Source organism: Protopterus annectens, chromosome 5.part0, assembly GCF_019279795.1.
Source record: "Protopterus annectens isolate FY-2018-M chromosome 5.part0, PAN1.0, whole genome shotgun sequence".
NCBI lineage: Eukaryota > Metazoa > Chordata > Ceratodontiformes > Protopteridae > Protopterus > Protopterus annectens.
The window spans coordinates 1,355,124,114-1,355,148,337 of NC_056735.1; the positions used below are offsets into that span (position 1 = coordinate 1,355,124,114).

The following is a 24,224-nucleotide window of genomic DNA, read 5'->3' on the forward strand; positions in this document are numbered from 1 at the left end:
GAATGTCCTTGTTCTCTGCTTGAATTAAACAGTCGTCCACGTAAGGGTATATTTGTATTCCTCTTTGTCTGCAGAATGCAATTACTGGTGCCAGGCACTTTGTAAAGACCCTGGGCACAGTAGATAAGGCAAAGGGCAGTGCAGAGAATTGGTAATGTATTGAACCAGCCTTGAATGTGAGGTGTCTTCTGCACGATTGTCTGATTGGAACATGCAGGTATGCCTCTTTTAGGTCTAAAGTCACAAGCCAAGCGTTCTTGCCCAGCATGGGCAGAAGCTGCTGCAAAGTCAACATTTTGAATTTTGGAATATCCAGGAATGTGTTCAGAATAGATAGGTCCAGTATTGGCCTCCAGGCCTTGTCCTTTCTGGGTACCAAGAACAGTCTTGAGTAAAATCCTTGTCCCCGCTCTTGCTCTTGCTGAATGGCCCCCATGTCCATGAGGGATGAAACTTGTTTTTGTGCCTCTGCCCACTGATTTTTTGGCAGATCTGGCCAGCCGTTTGCTTTTGGCAGGGTATGGAAATGGGATTTGTAGCCTTGTGACACTATATTTAGAACCCATTTGTCCTGGGTTATAATGTGCCAATTTTGAGCAAAAAGTGCTAATTTTCCCCCTAAGGGTGCTGCCAGAAGATAAGTGCTTGGTGCAGGCAAGGGAAAGTCATTGGGACTGCTTTCTGTATGTTTGTGCTTTATCTTCTCCAGCTTTGGAGGTAGAAGCATCCCATTGTTTTGACCTATAAGAACCTTGCGCCTGGGATCTGCCCCTTGGGCGTTTGGATCTGCCCCTTTGAGGTCTGTCTGACACAGGAAAGGACCAATTTTTGTAGGCCAGTGCCTAGTAAACCTAGGTGGCTGCACTTGTAAAAACTCTTTAACAGTTTGCATAGATTTAGCTTTGTCTTCCATTTTCTTTAACACCTCTTCTGCCTTAGCACCAAGCAAAGTATCATGCTGTAAAGGTGCATCTAGTAACTTAACTTTAACATGATCAGGCAGATTTTGTTCCTTTAACCAAGCATGCCTCCTAATTACAGAACCTGTAACTGCGGCCCTGCAGGAGGCCTCCAAAGAATCAAAACCACATTGCAAAGTATGCTTTCCAGCTTGTTCAGCTGCATGCAATAAATCTTGTATTTCCTTGTTTTCAGCACATTCAGAATTTAACATCATTTTCTGTTTAAGCAATCCCATGAGATGTTGCTGATACTTGAGCATATGAAACTGACAGTTTAAGGCCCTTATAGCCAAAGTTGCAGATGTGTAAACCTTTTTTCCCCATCTATCCAGTGCCCTTGAATCTCTGTCAGAGGGGGTTGGGTTTTTTGCTGAAGAGGCCTCAACTCCCTTGGGACCCTGTGAAATAGTTTCTGGGTCAGCTGCAGGGTTTTTAAAAAGAAATTTGTGTGAGTTTGGAACACTGTAATATCTGTCAGGCTTAACAGGAGCTGGAGGTAAGGAGTCAGGGGTCAAACTAGCCTCCGAAAACACATCATCTACAATGTCTAACACAGGGGGGAGGGGAATGGTTAGAGGCCTGTGCTGTGGTAGTAAAAGGAAATCCCTGAGCCTCTTTTTAGATTCTGAAAAATCTTGGCTTTCCCAGTGAAAATGCTCCCTCATGGTATGCAAGGTTTCTCCAAAGGAATAATCCTCAGGAGGGGATGCTGAAGGTATAGATTCTTCAGCATCAGAATCCTCATAGGGGGGTAAAGAATATCCCTGATCAAAAGAGGAATCAGAAGAAATAGAAACCTGATCTGAAGATTCATAGTCAGTCTCTTGCCTAGGCCTCTTTTCAGGAGGGGGATGGGAACCCCTGATTAAGGTAATCAGATCTACGGCCATCTTGATCATCTGTTTTTTGGGCATAGAGGCCTGTACACGTGGCTCTTGAGTTTGTTTCTTTGCTTTAGAAGCTGCTTTAGTCTTTGAAGCTGAAGTAGTTTTAATGTAAAGATGTTGTGGTCTGAATACACCCTCAGAAGCCAGAACCTGCTCAGCGGCTCCGGACCCATCTGAGGGATTAGCGTCCGAAGCTCCAATACTTTGAGTATCCAGCGGCATGGCCGACTCCACGTGGGAGTCAGTAGCGGCCTGCGGCTCTAAAGTAGCAGGTGTCAGGGGCTGCGAAAGCGCCTCACTGAGAACCGGCGACTGCCTTAGGAGAAGCTTCATCATCGGTTTTGGGCCTTGGTTGTTTTTCTCTATCCTTTTCTTTGCGTTTTTTGTAAACTCCGGTAGTCGGATGGCTATCCGACAACATTTTAGGATATTTAAACCTGCTACCAAAATACATTAAAGCAAAAGTATACAGACACTTAATAGTGCGTTGGTTAAATCTAGCACAAAACCGACAACCAGAAACATTGTGATCACGGCTTAGACAAGGAATACAGTAAGAATGAAAATCCTTATGAGGTATTTGCTTTCCACAAGTAATACAATTATTAACTTTTTCTGACATCGGTCTGGAGCAAGAAAAAAGTTTCCCCAACGGGGTACTTAGCTTTATTGAAGACTTCGGTTCTGAAACTCAAACACGAAAATTTCAGGAGTCGGCCGACCGGCACTTGCGAACTGCTTCTGCTTCGGGCACCGCGCGGCAAGAAAGACTGAAGAAAATGGCGTCGGTTGCTTCTTTTATACCCCTGATGACCTGACGTCAGGGAAGGGGTGACAGCAGCCGACACAGGACCCAAGACTTTGGAATTCAGGCCGGCTAAGGGCAACCTGCCAGCAGGATTACCCAAATGTAATGACTGCAACAGTGAAACATGAAGAACATCTGGAAAAGACGTTCGGACTGGCAGCAGAAAAGTTCTGAGGCTTGGTACGTGCTGACGTCCACTTTATACACAATGTCATTTTATGACCGACATAGGACTACTACTGTGTGCGATGTCACATGTACCCTACAGTAGTGTTCGACATTTGTATACTGGCCGCACGTATGAGTCAGCCGGTGGTGGACTCCCTCATAATATGAATACTGCAACACATGAATAGAAGGATATCAGTTATGCACTCATTATACTGACAACTCTGCTCACAGGCCTATTGCAGTAGGTAACTTTTGGAATGTCTTATTTTGTTACCTCCTGTCTTGGCAGCATGCCTCTCAACTTTTATCTCCAGAGTTAAAACAAAGCAAAAAAAATAAAAATTATGGAAAAGACCCCAAATTAGGGACACTGTTTAGATGCTGGTACTATTAACTTAAAACTCCTCTTAGTAACATCCAGTTTTGGGGGGAAGAGGTATAAAAGTTTGAGGAAAAAAATAAGTTCATCCCTCCAAAATCTTGAAATTACTCTAGCACCCATATTTAGGTGCACCTCTTGCTAGTACACGTCAATCTCACACACCAGACAAAGAGGGGAGTGCCTTCCAGTTCGACCCATATGCATTGAGTGAGCATTACCTGAAAAGCAGGAAAAAAAAACATACAAAATTATATCTCTGTTCAGTTTCCAAGAAATTCTTATGGAGCTGCAAGAGGAAGAGGCCACTCAGATAACGGAAGATAGCAGGAAAGTAAACAAACACCCACTGCAGTTGGCCTTCTCACATATCTGCCAATACTGAAAATGCATGATCATGCTGAATGCCCTCTGCAGTAGATAACCATTGCAAATAATCCCAAGCAGTACAAATTAAACCTGCATGGGAGTCTGGAGCAAAATAAAAGTGAAAAGAGAATGGCTCAGAATGGTTACTTCCTGAAGCAAAAGTCTCCATAATGTTTAGGGAACATCTGAACTAATGACCAACTGGCCACAGTACGTAAAATCTCCACAATGGAGATGCTTCTGAAACAATTACTGTAAACAGCCAAATCCCAGGTAAACTGCCTTTGACAGCAAAATTCTGAATGCCACTTTGGCAAAAGAACAATACAGATTGTAATGCAGGTAGTTACAGTTTGCTAAAGCACTTTAAGACCCTCCTTAGCAGGAGCAAAAGTGACAAGAAATCTCAGAACTGCTGCATCTTCAAGTAAAAATCAGAGGTGACAGTACACATCCAAGATATGTAGGGCTCTGTCACCTTGGATTCTGACCCTGCAAAGAAGATAAGATGATGAGCAGACTGGTTTAATGACGGTTTTAAAACCACTTTTGTGAGAAAATGCAGATTAACCATAAGGGGCTTCCCATCTCTGTGAAAGACCAACTAAGGTTCCCCACAAGTAAGGACCAGGAGTTTTGGTCTTCCTTCTTTGAATTTTCAAGTGGGAGGAGGAGTCAGAGGTAAGGTAGACAGGAGTACAGGAATGTTCTCTGCCACAAAAGGCAGAATACATTCAACATAAACTTCCTCTGTGCCTAATAAGATGAGTACAAATAACAGGGAGGGCTTATCTTCTTGTTTGTGAAAAGCTCGCTATCAGTGGTGCCACATTCCTGGAAGACCCGAACTCTAAGGGAAGACTGAAGCTGTGACTCAGACAGTTTCACAACACACTCACTTCCTCCAGAATGTGAACAGCTGTAATGTGATGTCTAGGTATATCTCCCATTGTCAGAGTGACTCTATGTACATGAGTTGTGTGTGCATGCTGCCCTGTTTTTTCATCACCACACCATGATTTAGTTGTCTGACCACAGCATAAAGGGTTCTAGTCTCAACCAAGAAAAGAAGAAGCTGCGGGGGGCACCAAAGACACCTTTCTATGCTTATCATTCCCTCTTTCTGTTTCTGAAGGCATTTAAACAGGTCCAGTGAAGCCTGCCTATAGAGGCTTTCTTCACAGAATGGGGGTACCCAGGATAGCTTTCTTGAACTCGTACCAAAAAGAGGAGGTTGTTCAAGATAGGCAAATACCTGTATTTGTTGACCTGGTCCATAGAGACTACACAGACAACAGCAGCTGGCTGTATGAAAATAAAACACTTTGGGAGCCACTATAAAGGTCATTTACTGAACCTTCCTGAACCATAAATCTGAGTTCTGTCAGCCTTTCCAAAGCCTGGTGGAAGAAACTTTCCAAATTAGCAACTGTGATTGCCCTCTTGAATATTCTGTCCAAATTACTGGAATCCTTATCTATCTGGCAGCAAAATGGAAAGCTGACACAGTCTGGGACTCGTGCAGAATCAGAGAGATCACTTAGATTCCTGGATGCTTATGATTTCATTACACCCGCTTATGGCTTTATGGAGAGCATCCAGCTTTTTAAATTTTCAAGATCAAATGGAGCTGAACAAGAAAGTTTTCTGGCTGCAAAGATGTCATCTCTAACCACAAATTATGTGGAGAAATGATCCAAGGTTCCTTGTCTTTCTTCCAGAGATACTGGTTCAACCATTTCTGGGGAAGAAGGAAGAGGAACAACCAAGCATTCTGTGGGGGACATTATGAGACAAAGTTTCTCTGCAATGAGGTGTGGTGTCTGGAAGGAAATACAGGAATGGAAGCTCTCATTATTCTTACATGTCTCCTAAACAAGGATTTCAGGATCCTCAAAATACCATTTGTAGGGGACACTGAGGGAGATGGAGACACTCCCCCAATTCCATCTCCAAAATGGGGCAACCAAGGATCACTCAGTATGAGCGGAGATACGAAAATAGTAGGTGAGCACTGGGTATCAGGTGATGGGGTCCCAGCACTCAGAGCATTGCATACAAGAGATGACACCTGCTTGTAACAGCCTGACTAGTGCTTATTACAGGCATCAAACTGTACTCTAAAGCAATGCACTCCTGCAACAAAAAAATAAAAAAAAAAAAGCAGCTGACACTGCATATCAAATGTCATTCAAACAAGAGTCCCCCAAGGGTCCATTTTAGGGCCTCTAATTTTCAATATTTTCATAAACTACATACTGCCTCTCTTCAAAGCACTCTTATCCAGTAAAAAGATGTCTCCACCATCATCACATCCTCTAACAATATCCAAAATCTACAAACCTTAACACAATTAAAATTGTCTTTACATCAATCATAACCTGGTTAACCGAAGCACAGCTTTTACTCCATGCAAAGAAAACTAAGCTTATGCTATTCTCAACCAAGCCACCACCATATACTCCAAAAACAAGACAAACATAGAAATAGTAACTCATGATAAGTTATTAAGGATTACCTTATACAGCAGACTCTCCTACAAACAACACATACTTAGTGCAATTAAGAAAACACTTTAAACTTGACAGACTCTGCAGACACAAACTGTACATGGATAAACCCACTAAAAAGGCACAATAGTCTCTTGCTCCCATCCCTCTTCTACAGAGCCCCATCTTTACCAACTTGCACCAATCTCTCAAAAACAAACTCCAAGCATGCTACCACAAAGCTGCCAAATTTGCAACTGGTCAACCACATCGGTCTCATCACTGTCTAGCTTGTAAGGAACTTAACTGGCTAGAGTTCCAACATTACCTATATTCCAACTAACCAATTCTAACTCATAAATTAATTTATATACCAGATAGCTGTCCTATCCTTCAGACCATCCTAAAACCCTACTCTCCACTCCGAAATCTACGATCTACCAAAAAAAAAACAACTTGTAACAGTTGGGAAACCTAATAAAAGAGCTGGACATAGCCTTCACTCCTATGCCACAGCTAGGATTTGGAATGCCCTTCCCCCAGAAATCACCCTACTAGCTCACTAAATGCATTTAAAATATCTCTAAAGAAATACTTTCTTAACAATCACATCTGCCTCTGTACTCAAAACTATAGTCACCATAAATAAACTTCTAGTTCTTCTTATCTTTTTCTTATCTTTATCTTATCCTTTGTACCTCCATCTTCCTATTACCATACCTCTTTCATCTCTCTATCTCTTCTACCTCCATCACCCTACATCCGTATCTCTCATCATACACACCACACTACTGACTTTTTCTACTCACATCATGCTTCCATTCACGTCATCTCTACCTCCAAGCACATATTACACTTCACTATACTTCAACCCATATTCTCATCGGGTCTATATTACGTGATTGAATGGTCAAATATTTGAACACGTAACAGTCGACCCATAATAATCGAACTGCCACAATGTTGAACGGTTCAGTATAGAGCTCTCTGTACAGTGCGGAAATGGAAGTTTTCCATTGTCTGCACTGTAGTACTATCTCGGAGTTGGTATATTTAAGTAGCATGTGTGTGAGTGTGTGTGTGTGTGTGTGTGTGTGTGTGTGTGTGTGTGTGTGTGTGTGTGTGTATATGTGTGTGTGTGTGTGTGGGGGGGGGTTACCTATCAAAACATCTACTCATAACATCTAAACTCAAAACTTCAAGACCATAACATCTAAACTTCAAAACATCTAAAAGTCACAACAGTGAATCTCAAAACATTGAAAACTACAAAAAACTATAAATAACATCCCACACACTGTTTACTACGTTTCTGCAGGGGGGGGCAAGCCACCTGCACCCCCCACACCCCCCCCCGTAAATTAAATATACCAACTCCGAGATCGCACTACAGTGGGGGAAAAAGTTAATTTCCTAACCCCACTGTAGTGCGATCTCGGAGTTGGTATATTTAAATTTACAGGGGGTGTGGGGGGGGGCGGACCCCAACTTGGGGGGTGCAGGGGGGCTTGCTCCCCTGCAGAAACATAGTAAATAGTACGTGGGATGTTATTTATAGTTTCTTTGTAGTTTTCAATGTTTTGAGATTCGATGTTATGACTTTTAGATGTTTTGAAGTTTAGATGTTATGGTCTTGATGTTTTCAGTTTAGATGTTATGACCATTCAATGTTTTGATAGGTAACTGTGGGGGGTGCAGGGGGGCTTGCCCTCCTGTATACAGCATTTAAATGGTTTGTTTGGGTGGGTTTTTCTTTTTTATTTTCCGTTCGACATTGTGGCGGTTCGATTATTACGGGTCAACTATTACATGTTTGAATATTTGACCATTCAATCACGTAATATAGACCCATTCTAATCACGATGAATGTACCATATATACTGTATCTATGTATATATGTGTCTTTTATATTATTATGCTTGCAGCAACCTACCCACTATATGTTGTACGAATTAACTCAACGTATTTCTTTTTGTTAAAATTTACTATGTATGTTCATTTGGTATGTCATATTTGTGGAGTTTTTCCTCCCTGGGCATACATTGAAAATAGGTTTCTGACCGAGTGGACTTTCCTAGTTAACAAATGTCAATAAATACATAAAATATATATTTATATATCTGGGCCGTGGCCCAGGAGTCGAACTGGAGAATAAAAACCCACAGAGGTCTCCTCAACCCTAGCTATCAAACTTTACTCTTAGAGTGGGAGGGTCAGGAGTCGACTTCTTGATCCTGAATTCAATCATAAAGCCTTTACTGGGGCTCAAAGTACTCCTCAATATAATCTGACCAGGAATAGTAAAGCTCCAGATACTCCGACACGAGAATACTGGTACTGACAACTCAAGCCGAACCTTTTCAACATAGTTGCCAATGAAACATTTCTCACACTACTTTTATCATCAGCTAGAGGGACAGCCTGTGATTTGCAAGGTCTTCTCGTGGATGTCTTCTGTAGTAGAGGGCTCTGGCCACTGCTCAAACTCCTGCTCATTTACTTTCTCCCATCTGTCCACTAACAAAATGAGAATGAGTAAGGGCCTCCCCATCTTTTCTTGTATTAAAACACTGGCACATCTGAAAATCCGTCATGTCATGCGCTTACCAAACAGTATGAACAGTGCCAATGTAAATTCTGGCTTGTGATCTGCTTACTGAAGAAACACTTTGGAGTTTGAACTGATTAACTTACTGAAATCAGGAACTTTTAAAAGACACATTTTTGAAATAAGATCCAAACTCTCTGGGCAGTTAAAAAGGAACAGGAATTGCAGGGGCTGAGTACATCATCCTATCCATCATATGACAGTGAAACATGCAATGGCTAGAGACGCGAGTGCCTTGAGTGCAGACGCTACAGATATATGAGAAATGTGCCAAGCAAGAGACAGCAGAGCAGAAAATGCCAGTAGTTGCACACCACAAAAAACCTTCAAATACAAAATACAAATTCATCAGCTTGGATAGAACAGGATCCTTTCCCACCCCAAAAGAAGGACTATTTCCATCTAGTAGGATACTTCTGTCTTGTTGAAGGTTTCACAATGACCTCCAGAACCTCCAAAATAGCAGCTGAAAGGGTATGTGGGATTAATGGATCTAGTGCTGGTGCAAAGCCCCAAGGTGCAGTCAGTTAATGCTCTGTCCATCTGGCAAATGCTGGCTGACTCTAGTATTACCTCTCAAGCATACCAAAGCAAATGAAGCCAAACATTTCTCGGCCTTCAAGAGACAATGAGAATGAGCCCCGGTCATTCCACAATGAAAATGGCTGGCAGGTGTGAAATCAAGGGCAACAGATGAAAGGGTACGCAAGAATCCCTCTTCCATCTAAGGAGGAATACACCCAGTGCTTTCTCCCTTCTGGCCTCTTGCACTGATCAGAATTTTGGCAGGACTGTGTTTTCCTCTTGTAAATAAAGCAAGCTTTGAGACTGCCGCGCACTAGGGATACCTTCTTGGTGCAGCAGTCACGGATTCAAATTTATTTTACATTTGTTAACTGGGGAAGTCTGGATGGTTGCAAAGGTCCCTTTTCAGTGAAGGCCCAGGGAGAAAAGCTCCAGTACACGCAGTACAATCAAAACATTTTAAGTTATGCAATATTAACAATGTCAGGTAGAATATAATTTAAATAAATTTTACAATGTCACAAAAGATAAGACAGTAACTATATATACAATAGTAACACTACTTATACTAATTATATTCTACATAGATATGGTTAAATAAATAACTATGTAGCAGGACAGATCTCACAATAAAGTATACTGAGCTAGTCACAAAGGGTGGATAGCAAAAGGTTGACGTAATTTTGAGATATAAATGAAATGAGTTGTAAAAATAGTTAAGAAAGGCATAACTAGAAGGTGGTGTGGGTGAAGACAGAGTGACAGTTGGTAAACAGAGTAGAGGAGAGCAGACGTATAAAAGCAGAGGAGGAAGAAAGCAGAGATGTTACACTTACCCTGGAGATGTACAGCTATAGAGATGGGATGTTAAGAGGTGATTTCCTGGGTGTGTTTTGAATGCCTGCTGGTTTTGAAGAAGCCTGAGAGCATGCAAGATGGCATTCCATAGGGTAGGTACAGAGTTTTGAGTATAAGGAGGTGCCCAATGCATTTTGGACTTCAGTGATGGAAAAGAGTTTGTCTTTAGAGTGAAGAGCTTTGGTAGGGTGGTGGCGTTGAGGTATGACACACTTATGAATCTCCTACATATTCGTAAGTCAAAGTGTAGCAAAAATACAAGGGTGGGGGGGTCTGGGTTTTGTCTGTGACTTAAAAAGAACATGCTGGAGAGACAGATATGTGTCCAGAGACTGCCCCTCCTATGGAATAGGCTTCTCATCCATGTGAAGCTGAGTTTGTCTATTACCCAGTTTTAGCACAACCTAGACCAGTAGATGAGGAAAAGGAAATTTACATCAGGCCTGGCACTCATGTCCCTTATTGACAGAGGTTCATAGGTTCATACTAGGCTATCTGCCCTAGGGCATTTATAAGTCTAGCCAGAGTGTGTTTGGCTTTCGCCACCCATTTTAAATGAATTTTGCTATGCCCTTTTTCAAGGTTAGTATACTGTGCCTCTGTCTAACAGTGACACAGAAGTGACACCCGGGGTACATCCATCTCCCATCCACTCATCAAGATTCCTCTTGAAGAGAGTCAGTGAGGGACTCTGCCTAACCTGGACTGGGATTTTATTCCAGAGTGAAGGGAGCCTCTGGGTTATGAATCTGTCCCTCCAGCATGTCCTATTTATTTCAGTGCCGAGGTTCAAGTCTCGAGCCAGAGCTCGATGGGATTTGGATTTTCTGAGGTGCAGCATGTCCATTAATTCTGGGTTGGACATGGCTTTATACGTCAGGCACAGATCGCCTCTGAGCAGGCGGTATGCCACTGAGTAGAGCTGGAGTTTCTTTAACCGGGCAGCATATGGCATCTGTTTGAGCCCTTTGATCTTCTTGGTGAGGTACTTTTGGGGTCTTTCCAGTTGCTGCAGGTGTCTGGGTAAGGTACATCCCAAAAGGGGCATTGTACTCAATTATGGGCCTGATGAGGGATGAGTAAAGAGGCACGATGACCTCCCCTGATCTAGATGTGAATCCCTTCATGATTAGGTGGGCTATATAAAATGTTTTTCTAACCACTTTGGCCACGTGGTTGTCAAATGAGAGATTGCTATCAACTTGGGTCCCCAGGTCCCTAATTACTTCTTCCGTACTTAATGGATTACCACCTATGTGGTAATTTGTGGGCACTTTGTTTTTGCCAAAGGGGATGACTATACACTTTTTGGCGTTTAGCTTGAGGCCATGGCTCTGGCACCAGTTGTCTGTTTCTATGAGGCCCTTTTGTAGGATGCTTGTGTCGGCTGGAGAGTCGATTATGGCGCCCAGTTTGCAGTCATCTGTGAACTTGGTCAGCCACAGTCCTTCTGTGTTAGCCTGTACCTCCAAGAAATATATACCGAACAAGAGAGGTCCCAGGACTGAGCCTTGTTGGACGCCACTTGCAACTGGTTTGGAGTCTGACATGGCTCCAGCAATTCTAACCATGTGGGTTCTGTCCTTGAGCCAGTTTGCAACCCATCTAGTGACATAGGGGTTTATATTTAAGCTGGTGAGCTTATCTATAATGCCCAAGTGGGGTATTGTATCAAAGGCTTTTGCAAGGTCCAGGTAGGCTGTGTGGACCACCTTCCCCTCGTCAATGGCCTTGGTGACTGTTTCAAAGAAATCAACCAGGTTTAAGAGGCAGGATCTGCCCTTAAAGCCAAACTGGGTAGGATCCAGTGTCTGTAGGTCCCCAATATCTTTATTTATGAGGTCCATGATGATCCTTTCCATAGCTTTGCAGACCAAGCTAGTCAGGCTTATGGGGCGATAGTTTCCAGGATCCGTTGAGGCACCACCTTTGTGGAGAGGGACCACTGTTGCTGTACGCCACTCTTTGGGTACATATCCTGTAGTAAGGCTGAGATTGAACAGTAGTTTTATGTTTGGGTTTAGTTCTTCTTGGAGTTCATGTAGGACGCAGCCCGGGACACCGTCTGGTCCCATTGAAGCTGTGTTTTTTGCTTTGGAGAGGGCGGCTCTTACCTGAGCATTTGAGATGTCAGGGGGGGCAACACTCTGCTGGGATAGATATTTGCCCTTTTGGTGGGGAAGGGGGGGAGAAGTTTGCGCTGAACCTGTCAGCTAGGATGCTGGCAATGTCTGTGGGTTCGGTGTATTTTTTTGTCATTTTGGACTAATTCTGAGCATATCTGGGAATTCCCACCCAGGTTCCTAACATAACTAAAGAAAGCCTTGTGATTATCCTTAGTGTCCTGTGCAATTTTTCTCTCGAAGCTGGCCTTAGACAATTTTATGAGTGCCCGTATTTTTTGCTAATACTGATCAGAGATGCCTTCCCTTTTTGGGATTTTGCTCTATCATGTAGTAGATTCCTCCTCCTGTTGTATAGTTTGTTTATGGCTGGGGTCCACCAGACAGGATGACTAACTTTGGAGGATTGGGTCTTGGTTTTATTTGGGATTGCATGATCCATGCATTCCTGAAGGTGTTCATAGAATGCGTTTATAAAGGATTCTGCGGTCTGGGCCGTATTTTCCACAGGCCCGGGGGCTTTGAAGGATTCCACCTCGGTTTTGAGGAGTGTGAAATTTGCTTTAGAGAGGTTTTTCACTGTGGTTTTCTGGGCAGGGGCTGGGGTCGGGATGTGAATATCTAGTGAGATTAGTTTATGGTCTGATCTTACCAGTGAGGGATACACTTCTGGTCTGGAGCATAGAATCCCCATGTTGGTGATGATCAGGTCCAGTATGTTTTCCCCTCTTGTGGGAGTGGCAACAAGTTGTTCCATAGCATTTGAGTTTATAAATTCTAGGAACCTTGGGCTAGGGTGTTGGAGCTAGAGTAATGCTCCCAGTCTATGTTAGGGTAGTTGAAGTCACCCAATATAATGGTGTTTGGAGAGACCTTCATATTTTCCAGTGTTCTCAGGAAGGCCGAGTGGGGTTCCTGGGTTTGGGAGGGTGGTCTGTAGCAGGCTATAAACTGGAAGGCAGTTTTACCCACTGTTAGTTGCACATGGATAGTCTCTGATGCTTCCTGCTGTGCCACCAACCTGGAGGTGTGGGTATCTTTGACTAATATTGATACTCCCCCCTCCTTTTGTGGTTCGGTCCAAGTTTTGGGGCCGAAAAACATGGTATGAGGTATAACCTGGTAGTGCTGGGGTGCTCTCGGGAGCCTTGAACCAGGTTTCTGTTACTGCACAGATATCGATGTTCTCCATGCTAAGGAGAGTTTCGAGTGCGTGCATCTTGAGGTTTAGACTTCTGGCATTGAGTAGCATTACTCTTAGTTTCTTATCCCTTGTTATACCTATGGAGGTGGGTTTGTCTTTTGAGCCTTGCCTAAAAAAGGCACTATGGGGGTGGCAAGAGCCTTTGCCAATATCCGAAAGCCCAGGGGTGACAGGTGCAAGCCATCCCTAGCGAAGCATGATGGCTTGTCGAGCATGTCATCCCGGGCAGACAGGCATTGGATCCCCTTTGAATGACACCAATACTTAAGCCAATTGTTGAAATTGATCATCTTGTCTTCATATTGTGGCATCATTCTTGGTGAGGGTAAGATGCTACTCAAGGTCAGGGTCATACCGGCCTGGGCTACATGCTCAGAGAGCTCCTCTATGTCTCTTTTCATGCAGTCCAGGGAGGTACGTCTCAGGTCATTCACACCAGCATGGACAATGACCGAGTCATATTTGTACTTACCTTGGAGTGACCTGAGTGCTTGTGTTATGTGGCGGATCCTAGTGCCCGACAGGCAGCTCACCGTGACCATCTCCTTGTTCAGCCTGGTGAGCGGGACGTCAGTGTGCTTGACGATAGAGTCACCTATTACAAGTGTATCAGGTGTGTTGTCTAGCCTTAAGGGCTGTGACTGTTCGGCACACTGGCTTTGTGAGCTATGTGTTGCACGTGTTTTGTTTTGGGGTAGTGGTTGCTTGGGTGTCTGCTTTGGAGGTTTCTGCTGCTTAGGCAGATTTTTATTTAGAGCCTCCGAGTATGTTTTTGTGTGTTTATGTGTTTGGTTTGCTGTCATGGTAGGTCTATGTGAGACTGGAATTGTAGTGAGTGTGGTTTCCTTCTCCTCCTGACTGGTTACGTCAGTACTGAGTTGAGAGAGCTTAGCCTCCAGTTTGGCTATATGTTTGCATCTCTCACATGTGTTGGAATTTGTTGGGAGGAGGAGAGGGTTGTCTGTGTACATGAGGCAGTTGTAACATTCCCTCAAGATTCCCAGATTCACCAGCTGGACCGGAGAGGAGATTGACAACTGACCTTTGGACATGCTAGAATAGCATTGGGAATTCCTTTATAATTGAAAAAAAGGGCCAATGGGGAACAAAGTACTCAAGGGGAGTTTGCGAGGGTGTAGTGCTTTTAATTTTTTAGTGCTGACTTATATAATTGCTTTAGTGAGCAAGTGCCAGGCTTTAGAGTGGAAATAGGGTGTTTATTATGAGAACGAGATCAGTTCTAAGGGAAAAAGTGAAGAGCAGACTTTGTGGAGCCGAGAATAGTTTAAACCCAATTAAGCGGCGCTGCCCGATGCTGCGCTATGCGCAAAATCGCGCAAAGCCACGCTAAAGCGGGTTTTATACAGGGGGACTTGAAAGAGCTAAAAATTGGCCCAAAACGGCCAATAGACTACCAGATTCTTGTACTGGGAACACTCCTCCAGGGATAGATAGGCTGCTCCAAGCTCCCCACTGCCACTGGTGAACAAAGAAGCCTCCCTTTATCCAAGAAAGGAAATGGGCAACACAGGAACTTTCCAAAAGTCTAGAATACAACAAAGCCTGTATTTGGACTACTCTAGGTCAGGAAAGACGGGAAAAAACAAAATTTATTTTTCTTTTTTGCAACAAACAGCAGGAAAATGCACTAAATATGTAACACAGGCTAGCACACTTGAGTGTGTAGCCTCAACAGGTAAATGCAACAAACAGGACAAACTTTAAAAGTGCAGGTGCAAAAACAACTTTAAACAGTTTAAAACAGTTCAAGAAGCAGAAATACTTGCAGTTTAGCTAGATCGGACAATCGCCCAGGTAGTAGCAGGAAAAAAAAAACACTTTTATCAGGTTAGCAGTCGCTCTTTTAGCCTCTCTGCTGCTAGCACCACTCTGCAGGACCAGCTCACAAACCGAGCCAAAGCGGGTTTTATACAGGGGGACTTGAAAGAGCTAGAAATTGGCCCAAAACGGCCAATAGACTACCAGATTCTTGTGCTGAGAACACTCCTCCAGGGATAGATAGGCTGCTCTACGCTCCCCACTGCCACTGGTGAACAAAGAAGCCTCCCTTTATCCAAGAAAGGAAATGGGCAACACAGGAACTTTCCAAAAGTCCAGAATACAGCAAAGCCTGTATTTGGACTACTCTAGGTCAGGAAAGATGGGAAGCAAGGATAATTTTTTTCTTTTTCTTTTTTGTAACAAACAGCAGAAAAATGCAATAAATATGTAACACAGGCTAGCACACTTGAGTGTGTAACCTCAACAGGTAAATGCAACAAATAGGACAAACTTTAAATTACAAGCGCAAAAGCGCTCTAAAGCTGGCTTTAAAGCAGGGGGTTAGAAAGAGATAGGAAATGGCCCAAAACGGCCAATAAGCTACAGGTCACTGGGCTGGAACCACTCCTCAAGGGACAGATAGGCTGCTCAGAGCTCCCCACTCTCACTGGTGAACAAAGAAGCTTCCTCCTATCCAAATAAGGATATGGGCAACACAGGAACTATGACACAGCCCAGAGATCAGCAACACCTGAAGACTGGACTATTCTAGTTCAGTAAAGGCGGGAAAAACAAGGATATTTTTTTTTTTTTTTTTTTTTTTACAAAGTAGCAGAAATTAGGTACAGAAACAAAGTAAATGCTTTAATTCGGCTAGTGCACTTGAGTGTGTAGCCTACCAGTTAAACTAAGCAAAAACAAACTTTAAAAGTGCAAAAAAAAACTCAGAAATACAGTCAGGAATGCAATAAAACAACTTTGCAGAGCTTATTTAGTTAAAGAAACAGAGAAGTCTATATATACAGAAAAGCGGCCAAAACATACAAACACTTCAGATGCAGTGCAACCTAGAGCACTTGAGTTGTAACAATATTAAGGCAATTACAGTTATAATAAATGCTCTGAAATATACTCTGTATTTCCAAAATGTTTGAGAAGCACAGTCAGAACACAAGGACGTTTTTTTTTTTTTTTGAAAGGGAAAAAGGAGAAACAGAAGGCCTTATCAAATGTTCTCTCTGTACTAGGTAGAATGAGCTAATGACACTAGACTGGGAGGAGTGTCACAGATCAGATTTACAGTAGGGGCGGGCAACTGCAAAGCCACCAAGTATAAGAGCAAGACACCAACTGGGCAGGAGGGTGGGGACAATAGCCTACAGCCAGTAGCACTAGAGAAAGCCACAAACAGATAAAGATTTGTAAAGATACAGAATGCTTTTAACTGCAGACAAATCAGTTACTTGTGCAGATTAGTTAATAGCAATAAAATACAGTCGAAGACTAAAAAGCAGACAATAAAAGTGCTATATATTAATTGTTAAAAACAATAATCTGTATAAATAGTCGAAAAAAAAAAACAGGATAGTTATATATCTCAGCTAACAGCTGCGGTCAACAACTCCTATCCACTCTGCTCAGTGTGTATAGACAGAAACTCTATCAAAGTTAGGGCTTAAATACCAGAACAACAACTTTTTTTTTTTTTACACGAACACAAAAGAACCAGCCCCTACTCAGCAGACTATTAACACAATATAGCCAAGTTAAAGAGAGGCTTCAGCTAGAAACAATAGCCTACAGCCAGTAGCACTAGAGAAAGCCACAAACAGATAGATTTGTAAAGATACAGAATGCTTTTAACTGCAGACAAATCAGTTACTTGTGCAGATTAGTTAATAGCAATAAAATACAGTCGAAGACTAAAAAGCAGACAATAAAAGTGCTATATATTAATTGTTAAAAATAATAATCTGTATAAATAATCGAAAAAAAAACAGGATACTTATATATCTCTGCTAACTTATAAATGCCTGGCTCTCAATGTCCTATTCGGATACAGGACATCATTATTCTTTTGTGAAAACTTGGCTAGGCTTAGAAAGGCCTCCAGATTGCTAGCCTAGTAAAAATTTATGAATCTGTCGATTATGAATCTGTAATTTATTTATTTATTTGACATTTGGTGACTGGGAAAGTCTGACTAATCTAGAGCCCTTTTTCAGCGGAGGCCCCGGGAGAAAAGCTACCCAGAAGAACAATACGTTATATACATAGAATGAATGAAAACATTACAGAGTGAGCATAGTTTGGTATTCAAGAAGGTTATGCAAGCGTATCTAATAGAAATAAATGCACACAATCAGAGAAAGTAAAATACATTAGAATTAAATGCACACAGTCGAGGGAGTATAAATATTTGAGTTCAAATGCAAAATAAGGCAAGTCAAATGTGTAGGTATATACATTTCTCAAAGGCAGGTTGGACAGAATTCAGCATAATGCTGGTTAGTTGTATAAGTTAAAGGAGTAGTTGTAGACATAGTAGATTTAAGATAAGGAGTGTGTATGGGAGGCTGTGGTAGAGAGGTTGTGAGAACTATTTTAGGAAAGTTACCTGTACTTGCCTCAGTTAGTTACAAAGGGTGGATAGCAAAAAGTTGATTTAATTTTGATATACATGTTGCATATATCTGACTTATTAAGATTAAGTGGTTTGTCACTGTACAAGAGGCAGTTGCTACAATGCCTGAGAATACTCATCTCAACCAGACTGGTGACAAAGAGAGTTGGGAAGTGCATGTCCACTGCTAATGATCTATCAGGGAGGAGTGAAGGAAATTTAAATATTGACTAAAACAACAAACTTGATAAGGAACACTCAGCTGTGTGCAAACTAGGTGCTCTAGTAGTTAAGAAATTGTCTATACAGTAATGCCACAAGAGTGCAGACTGCAAACCTTTCTAATGTAAAATAACTGCTTTGGAGCCCAAGTGCTTAAACCAGAACAAAGACACTTAGACCTGGCACAATAAACTTTCACCAGCAATCCCAAGCTCAGAAGGTTGGAGGCTACCATCTCCTCCCACAAGAGAGTAGACCACAAACCTTCTTAATGTAAAATAACTGGTTTGGAGCCCAAGTGCTTAAACCAGAATTAAGACACTTTTAGAATAACACATACAATAAGCCTTCAACAAGCAATTCCCAGCTCAGAAGGGTGTAGGCTATCCCCTCCTGCCACAAGAGGATAGACCACAAACCCTCCTAATGTAAAACAACTGGTTTGGAGCCAAAGTGCTGAAATCAGAACAAAGGCACTTACAATAACAGACGCAATAAGCCTTCACCAGGAATTCCCAGCTCAGAAAGGTGGAGGCTACCGTCTTCTCCCACAAGAGTGTACACCATAAACCTTCTTAATGTAAAATAACTAGTCTGGAGCCCAAGATCTTAAACCAGAACTAAGACAGTTTTAGAACAGCAGACACAATAAGCCTTCTACCAGCAACTCCCAGCTCAGAAAGGTGTAAGCTACCTCTCCAGCCACAAGATTATAGACCACAAACCTTCTTTATATAAGATGACTATTTTGAAGCCCAAGTGCTTAAATCAAAACTAACAGGCTTGGATTAACAGTTACAATGTAATCAGGCTATTAACAAACCTTAATCAATGTAGAAGATTAAATGCAACTGAACACTTTAAGAAAGTGCAGCAAAAAGCTAAACAAAGTAGGAAGAAGCACAAATACAGTAAAATCAGCTGAATAAAGTGTGATTTTTTTTTTTTAGTAACTGGAAGAAAGGAAGGAGAGGGTAATTCAAGTTTAAGAGACTAAGGGGAAGGGCCTTTCCAGCTGACCTCTCAGTGCTCAGTAGAATGAGCTGATAGGATGGGACTGGAGAAGTGTCCAAAATCAGATTTATAGCAGGGGTAGGCAACTCAAAAACCACCAAGTTTAAAAATTGCAGAAAGGCGAGTGGGTAGGGAAAAATCAAATGCAGACTGAGATCAGCAGCAGTCAGGCAGAGACAGCAAGTCAAACAAACATTACAATTAAATAAAAATGCAACTAAATATTTGTAGTTAAATGAGGAACGCTATTTCTCAGTTCCTCCTACTAATTAGCTGGATGTTAATCAGTGCCTGCAAAAGAATTATTTTCTGATCATAGACAACAAAAGAATTTAAAACAAAAGAAAATGCAATATAAAAAAGGTAAAGCTAAAAAACAAAATGCAATAAAATAAAAAGATAAAAAATAGAATTAACCAAACCTTAAATGAATAACTTCAATTCAAAATCAATTGCAGGCAGAGATCAGCAATAGTCGGACAGAGAACAGCAAGTCAAACAAGGACTCCAGCTAAATAAAAATGCCACTAAATATTTGTAGTTAAATGAGGAATGTTATTTCTCAGCTTTCCCCACTAATTAGCTGGATGTTATTCACAGTCTGCAAAAGAATTATCTGCTAAGTGACCCTCGCCAACAAAAAACGTAAAACAAAATGCAATGTAAAAAAAAGATAAAGATAAAAAAATGCAATATAAGAAAAACATAAAAAAAACAGAAGTAAGCAAACCTTAAATGAATAACTTCAATCCAAAATCAAATGCAGAGAGAGAGATCAGCAATAGTCAGAGAGAGAGAACAGCAAGTCAAACAAGTAAGCTAATAACTTCAACTTAACAATCTATCATTGCACAAAAAATTACATCCAACCTCTCAAAAATGTAAAATTTACTTCACTGGCTACAACAAAGTGCACCAAATGTGGGGTTTCTGTCATTCAAACACTTAAATTAAGGTGGTAACTGCACCATGGTTCTCTGATTCACATGGCTTAAATAACCCTAAACTGTAGCCTTCTGGTCAACTCTTAAACCCTACTGAGCTAACCTTAGAAATGCAGTGTTATTCACCATCAACAAACAGATAAGGCCATCAACAGTATTTCTACATCCATAACCCCTCACGCATAGAAGTATGTTTAGATATAATTCAAACTAAGACAGGTTTCATTATTATCTTAGCATTTTGAGATGCAGTTGTGAACTGGGTTTTTTTTTTTTTGCCAACTTAATGGCACTCCTGACCTGATTCAAACACTTCTCAAAAATCTAAAATAACACAGCATGCAGAACAATATGAAATGAAATAACATGATAAAAATCCCTATAATACCCATACCCAAAATAATTAAGGAATGCATTTGCAGTAGTTACAGACATACAAGCACCGTGTTATCATATTTAGGATCTATTCTCATCCTGAATGCCTCTGGCCTTTTTGAGGTACATGTATCATCTGTGGAGGTTACAGGAAACATAAAGAAACAAAGACTGCATAATATTACTTTTTAAATAGTATACTTGATATCAGTTTAATAAGACTCCCATATAACCATATGAATGAAATGAAATCACATTCTATCACAAGGAAAGTAGATATGATAAACTTAGGATTCATATTACGGAATGCCACACCTTTGTGGGATACAAGAACAGTCCAACACCTGCAATACTGCAAAAAAGCAACATAAAAAACATGACTGAACTTTCATTATTTGAGAATAGTAGATCTTCCCATCTGCAGACCAGTCTAGATATAAGCTACATGGGACCACTAACCCTTCAACCCTCTTGGGAAAAATACTGTGAACATTCACTGCTAGGATCAATTGAATCACCACCTTCTTCATATCTGCCTACGCTACCTGCTCCTTAATCAATAAACCTGCTTTTTTTCCTAATTACTATTCCTTACTTTGAAGAGTCTACAGCCTGCACAATACAGCTTGTCTTTCTATTCTTCTTTGTGTTCCAAGACTTACTGATTACTCCTAACATACACCATCACTGCATCCAAGGCATTCTCTGTTTCTAACCAAAGGATCTGGAACTCTCTTTGTTCTGATATTAATTCACCCACCAGCCTCTACACCTTCTCATCCAAACTCAAACCTTTTCTCTTCTGTAAGCTGCATGCAACTATTTCTCTTAACTGTACCTTATTTTTTATATATTTAGTTCACTCACTTGGCTCCTTTAGCTGGTTGATCCTGCTTGCAAAGGTCTCTTGCTTTGTTAATTTTTATCATACAATACAATTTTATGTTCCCTTGTCTCATATTTACTTATTGATGGTTTCATATCAGAATTGCTTTATACATTGCTAGTATAGCCTAAATGTGAACACTACATTTTTGCTTGTACTATACTCTATACATGCATATGCTATATCCCCTTTCCTCTGTAATATTGTTTTTCATGTACTGTATTTTTCAATCATAGTTGAAATGGTCCTCTGGAGCAGCTTACTAACTTGATTACCAAATGATCAAAGAAAAAACAAAACTCTGCTACAGTTTACAATTTATATTTGGATATCTATGTATACAAACAAAATTCTGCAACTTTACAAATGCAAAAATCCATAAACAATGATACTACCATCTTCAAAATCAGCTTCATACAGCTTAAGAATCAAATTTACCTTTTTCTGGAACTCTGTTTGTGTTTCCATAAGCTTCTTCTCATGTTCTGTGAACTAATAATATATTGAAAATCAGTCCAAAACAAAATAAGTTAATAAATAAATACCATAAGATAACAGAGAAATGATGAGGTATTACCATGTCAGTTACTCTACTTCTTTCCAAGTTGATATCTAATTTAGTGTCTCCCCTGATTTTCTTGATTTCATCCTTTAAAAAGACAATGATTCATTTAATTACAAAATAAAATGGCATACAAACCAAATGTTATGAATTGTAACCATAAGCACTGACCAACTTACCACTAACTGCTGCTTTACATGCTCCAGTTCAACTTTCATTTTCTAGAAGTAAAAGTTTCAGTGTAAGTAGTAACTATCTGATTTATAAATAAAAGCAATTTCTACATGGTTATGTCAGAAAAATCTTGCAACCAACAGTTAATTTTGAATTTCAGTTATTTGCATGCTCTCTGTCTTAAATTAGAGTGAAGTCAGAAATTGGATTACCCAGGATTCACTTTATTCAACAAGCGCAAACCGAGATTAACAAGCAAAGTACTTAAACCAAAACAGAAAGTGTTATGAGTATTCTGGTGCCTTCATCTAGATTCTCTCTGAGCCACAGAATGACTAAGTAAACTCACTAGACAGTATAGATTATCAATGACATTATCAACAGCATAGTCTAATCGCCTCACAGCAAGACGTTGTCCCGTTCGATTCTCAGCTAGAGCGTCTTCTGTGTGGAGGCATGCGTGAATGGGCGTGCCTTCATTAAAGGTTGTGCGTCAGGGCTGGTAACTCGGCAAGTAAAAATCCACTACCAAATATTAGCGGACCGGAGTTCCGCTGTGGCGACCCCTAACCGGGATAAGCTGAAAGACGCAACAAGTCTAATTAATAAACTTAAATGGACATTTTCATATGTACAACTATAAGCAAACAGCTTAGAAATGAGCTTCTGAAGTAGTTTCAGCTACTGGCTACAAAACCAATATCAGGAATTCATAAAACCCATGATGACTTCCTATGCCTCAGTTATGAGATGTGCCCACTACTTGTGTATCTAAGTTCTGATCCTCAGTCATAAATGATGTATTCCTAAAGGACAAATAAAAAGGAATAAAAAAGAGGAATGTTTATTTCAGCATAAAATCTAATGCCTCCACACAGATGTTGTATGGTCCAACATGTGATCGTGGTAAAATAAAAAAAATGTGGTAAGACAAGGTACACAATCCAAACTTTCGGTATCTTTGGACATAGCTAATACATACATTAGAACTCCTTAAATCTGACAGACTTACTGGAGTAGGTCTGTGTCCAACTGGCAGTGCGTGTCAGGAGTAGTGTGTGGCACAAGAATGCCAAAGAATCTGAAAAGAAAGGTGTACAAAACAATGGTGCGACCAGTGTTTCTGTATGGTAGAGAAATCTGGGTAGAGAAGCCTGAGCAGTTGAGGAAGCTAGAGGTGATGCAAATGAAATGCTTGAAATGCATGGTAGGATGCACACTGTGGGATAGGTAAAGGAATGCAGGCATCAGAGCAGAAAATTACGGTGGTTCAGGCATGTGCACGAAAGTAGAAGATGGTTTTGTAAAGAATATTTGTGAGATGCAGGAAGAAATAAAGATGACCAGCCAAGACCTGGATAGACTGCCTGAGACAAGGCCTGCGAGGGAGGTGGCGATAGCTGACATCAGTCTGAACCCATAAAATGGGAAGATGAGGGATACTAAAGATGATGTCCAACCAATGAGATAGCTACCAGTTACTACTTTTAATACTCAGGAAAAGGTGCAGATAGGCAAAATGAAGGAAGGCAGTTCAAGACAAGATAACCTTTGGAAGCAGATTTCAAGACTGTGGCAGTACTGTGAGCAACTAAAAAAAGAGCTCCGTTTTTAGTTGCTCAAAGCGCCGCCTGTCCACTACTGTAAATTATTAACAGAAATTGGTAGCTGAAGTGTCTATGACATCTAGAAAGTCCCAAAGAAAAGGAAAGTATGAAGTGTAAAGGAGAACCACTGAGAAAACACAGAAGGGGCAGGAAAGCAGAGTGCAGCAGAGAAGGGAAAAGCAGATGGTAATGGCAGCTGAAGGAGAAAATTCCTCAGTCACCCTAGAAAAATACACTGAAAAAACATACTTTGAGATTTTCAAAATAAGTGGCACCCTACTGGAATATACAGAAACACAAATAACAGAAGGCTGCAGGAAACACAAAATGTTTAACCAGGCATTGACATAAAATAACTGGTATTAAAACTGGTGGGAAAGAGACGAAAGAAAATATGGTGGAACAGCAACTAAAATATGCACAACTGGCACAGAATCTATCTGAACTCAAGTATAGGCCACACAACTTAAGGCTTATAGCAGTAGCAGCACAAACCAAAGGGAAGCACTATAAAAAGACTTTATAAGTAAATGCCAGAGCTCATGGACTGGACTTTCTATGTTAATATCATTTAACATCAGCAACAGAAACAACACATGGAGTAAATAAGACTGAGAAAGCAGCCAATATCTTTATGGATTAAGCTGTAGAA

At 41.0% G+C, this 24,224-nt stretch overlaps 1 protein-coding gene across 2 annotated transcripts in view; it reads right to left on the reverse strand.

Annotated features, from left to right (window-relative positions):
• The window catches only part of CCDC90B (coiled-coil domain containing 90B), a 525,698-nt gene that overhangs the window by 188,414 nt on the left and 313,060 nt on the right, over nucleotides 1-24,224 (reverse strand). For both annotated transcript variants that reach the window (XM_044071152.1, XM_044071153.1), the window contains exons 5-7: nucleotides 21,971-22,012; nucleotides 21,807-21,878; nucleotides 21,668-21,721 (exon numbers count right to left, since the gene is read on the reverse strand). In XM_044071152.1, coding sequence (XP_043927087.1) covers nucleotides 21,668-21,721; nucleotides 21,807-21,878; nucleotides 21,971-22,012 — 168 coding nt within the window. The remainder of the gene's footprint in view (nucleotides 1-21,667; nucleotides 21,722-21,806; nucleotides 21,879-21,970; nucleotides 22,013-24,224) is intronic.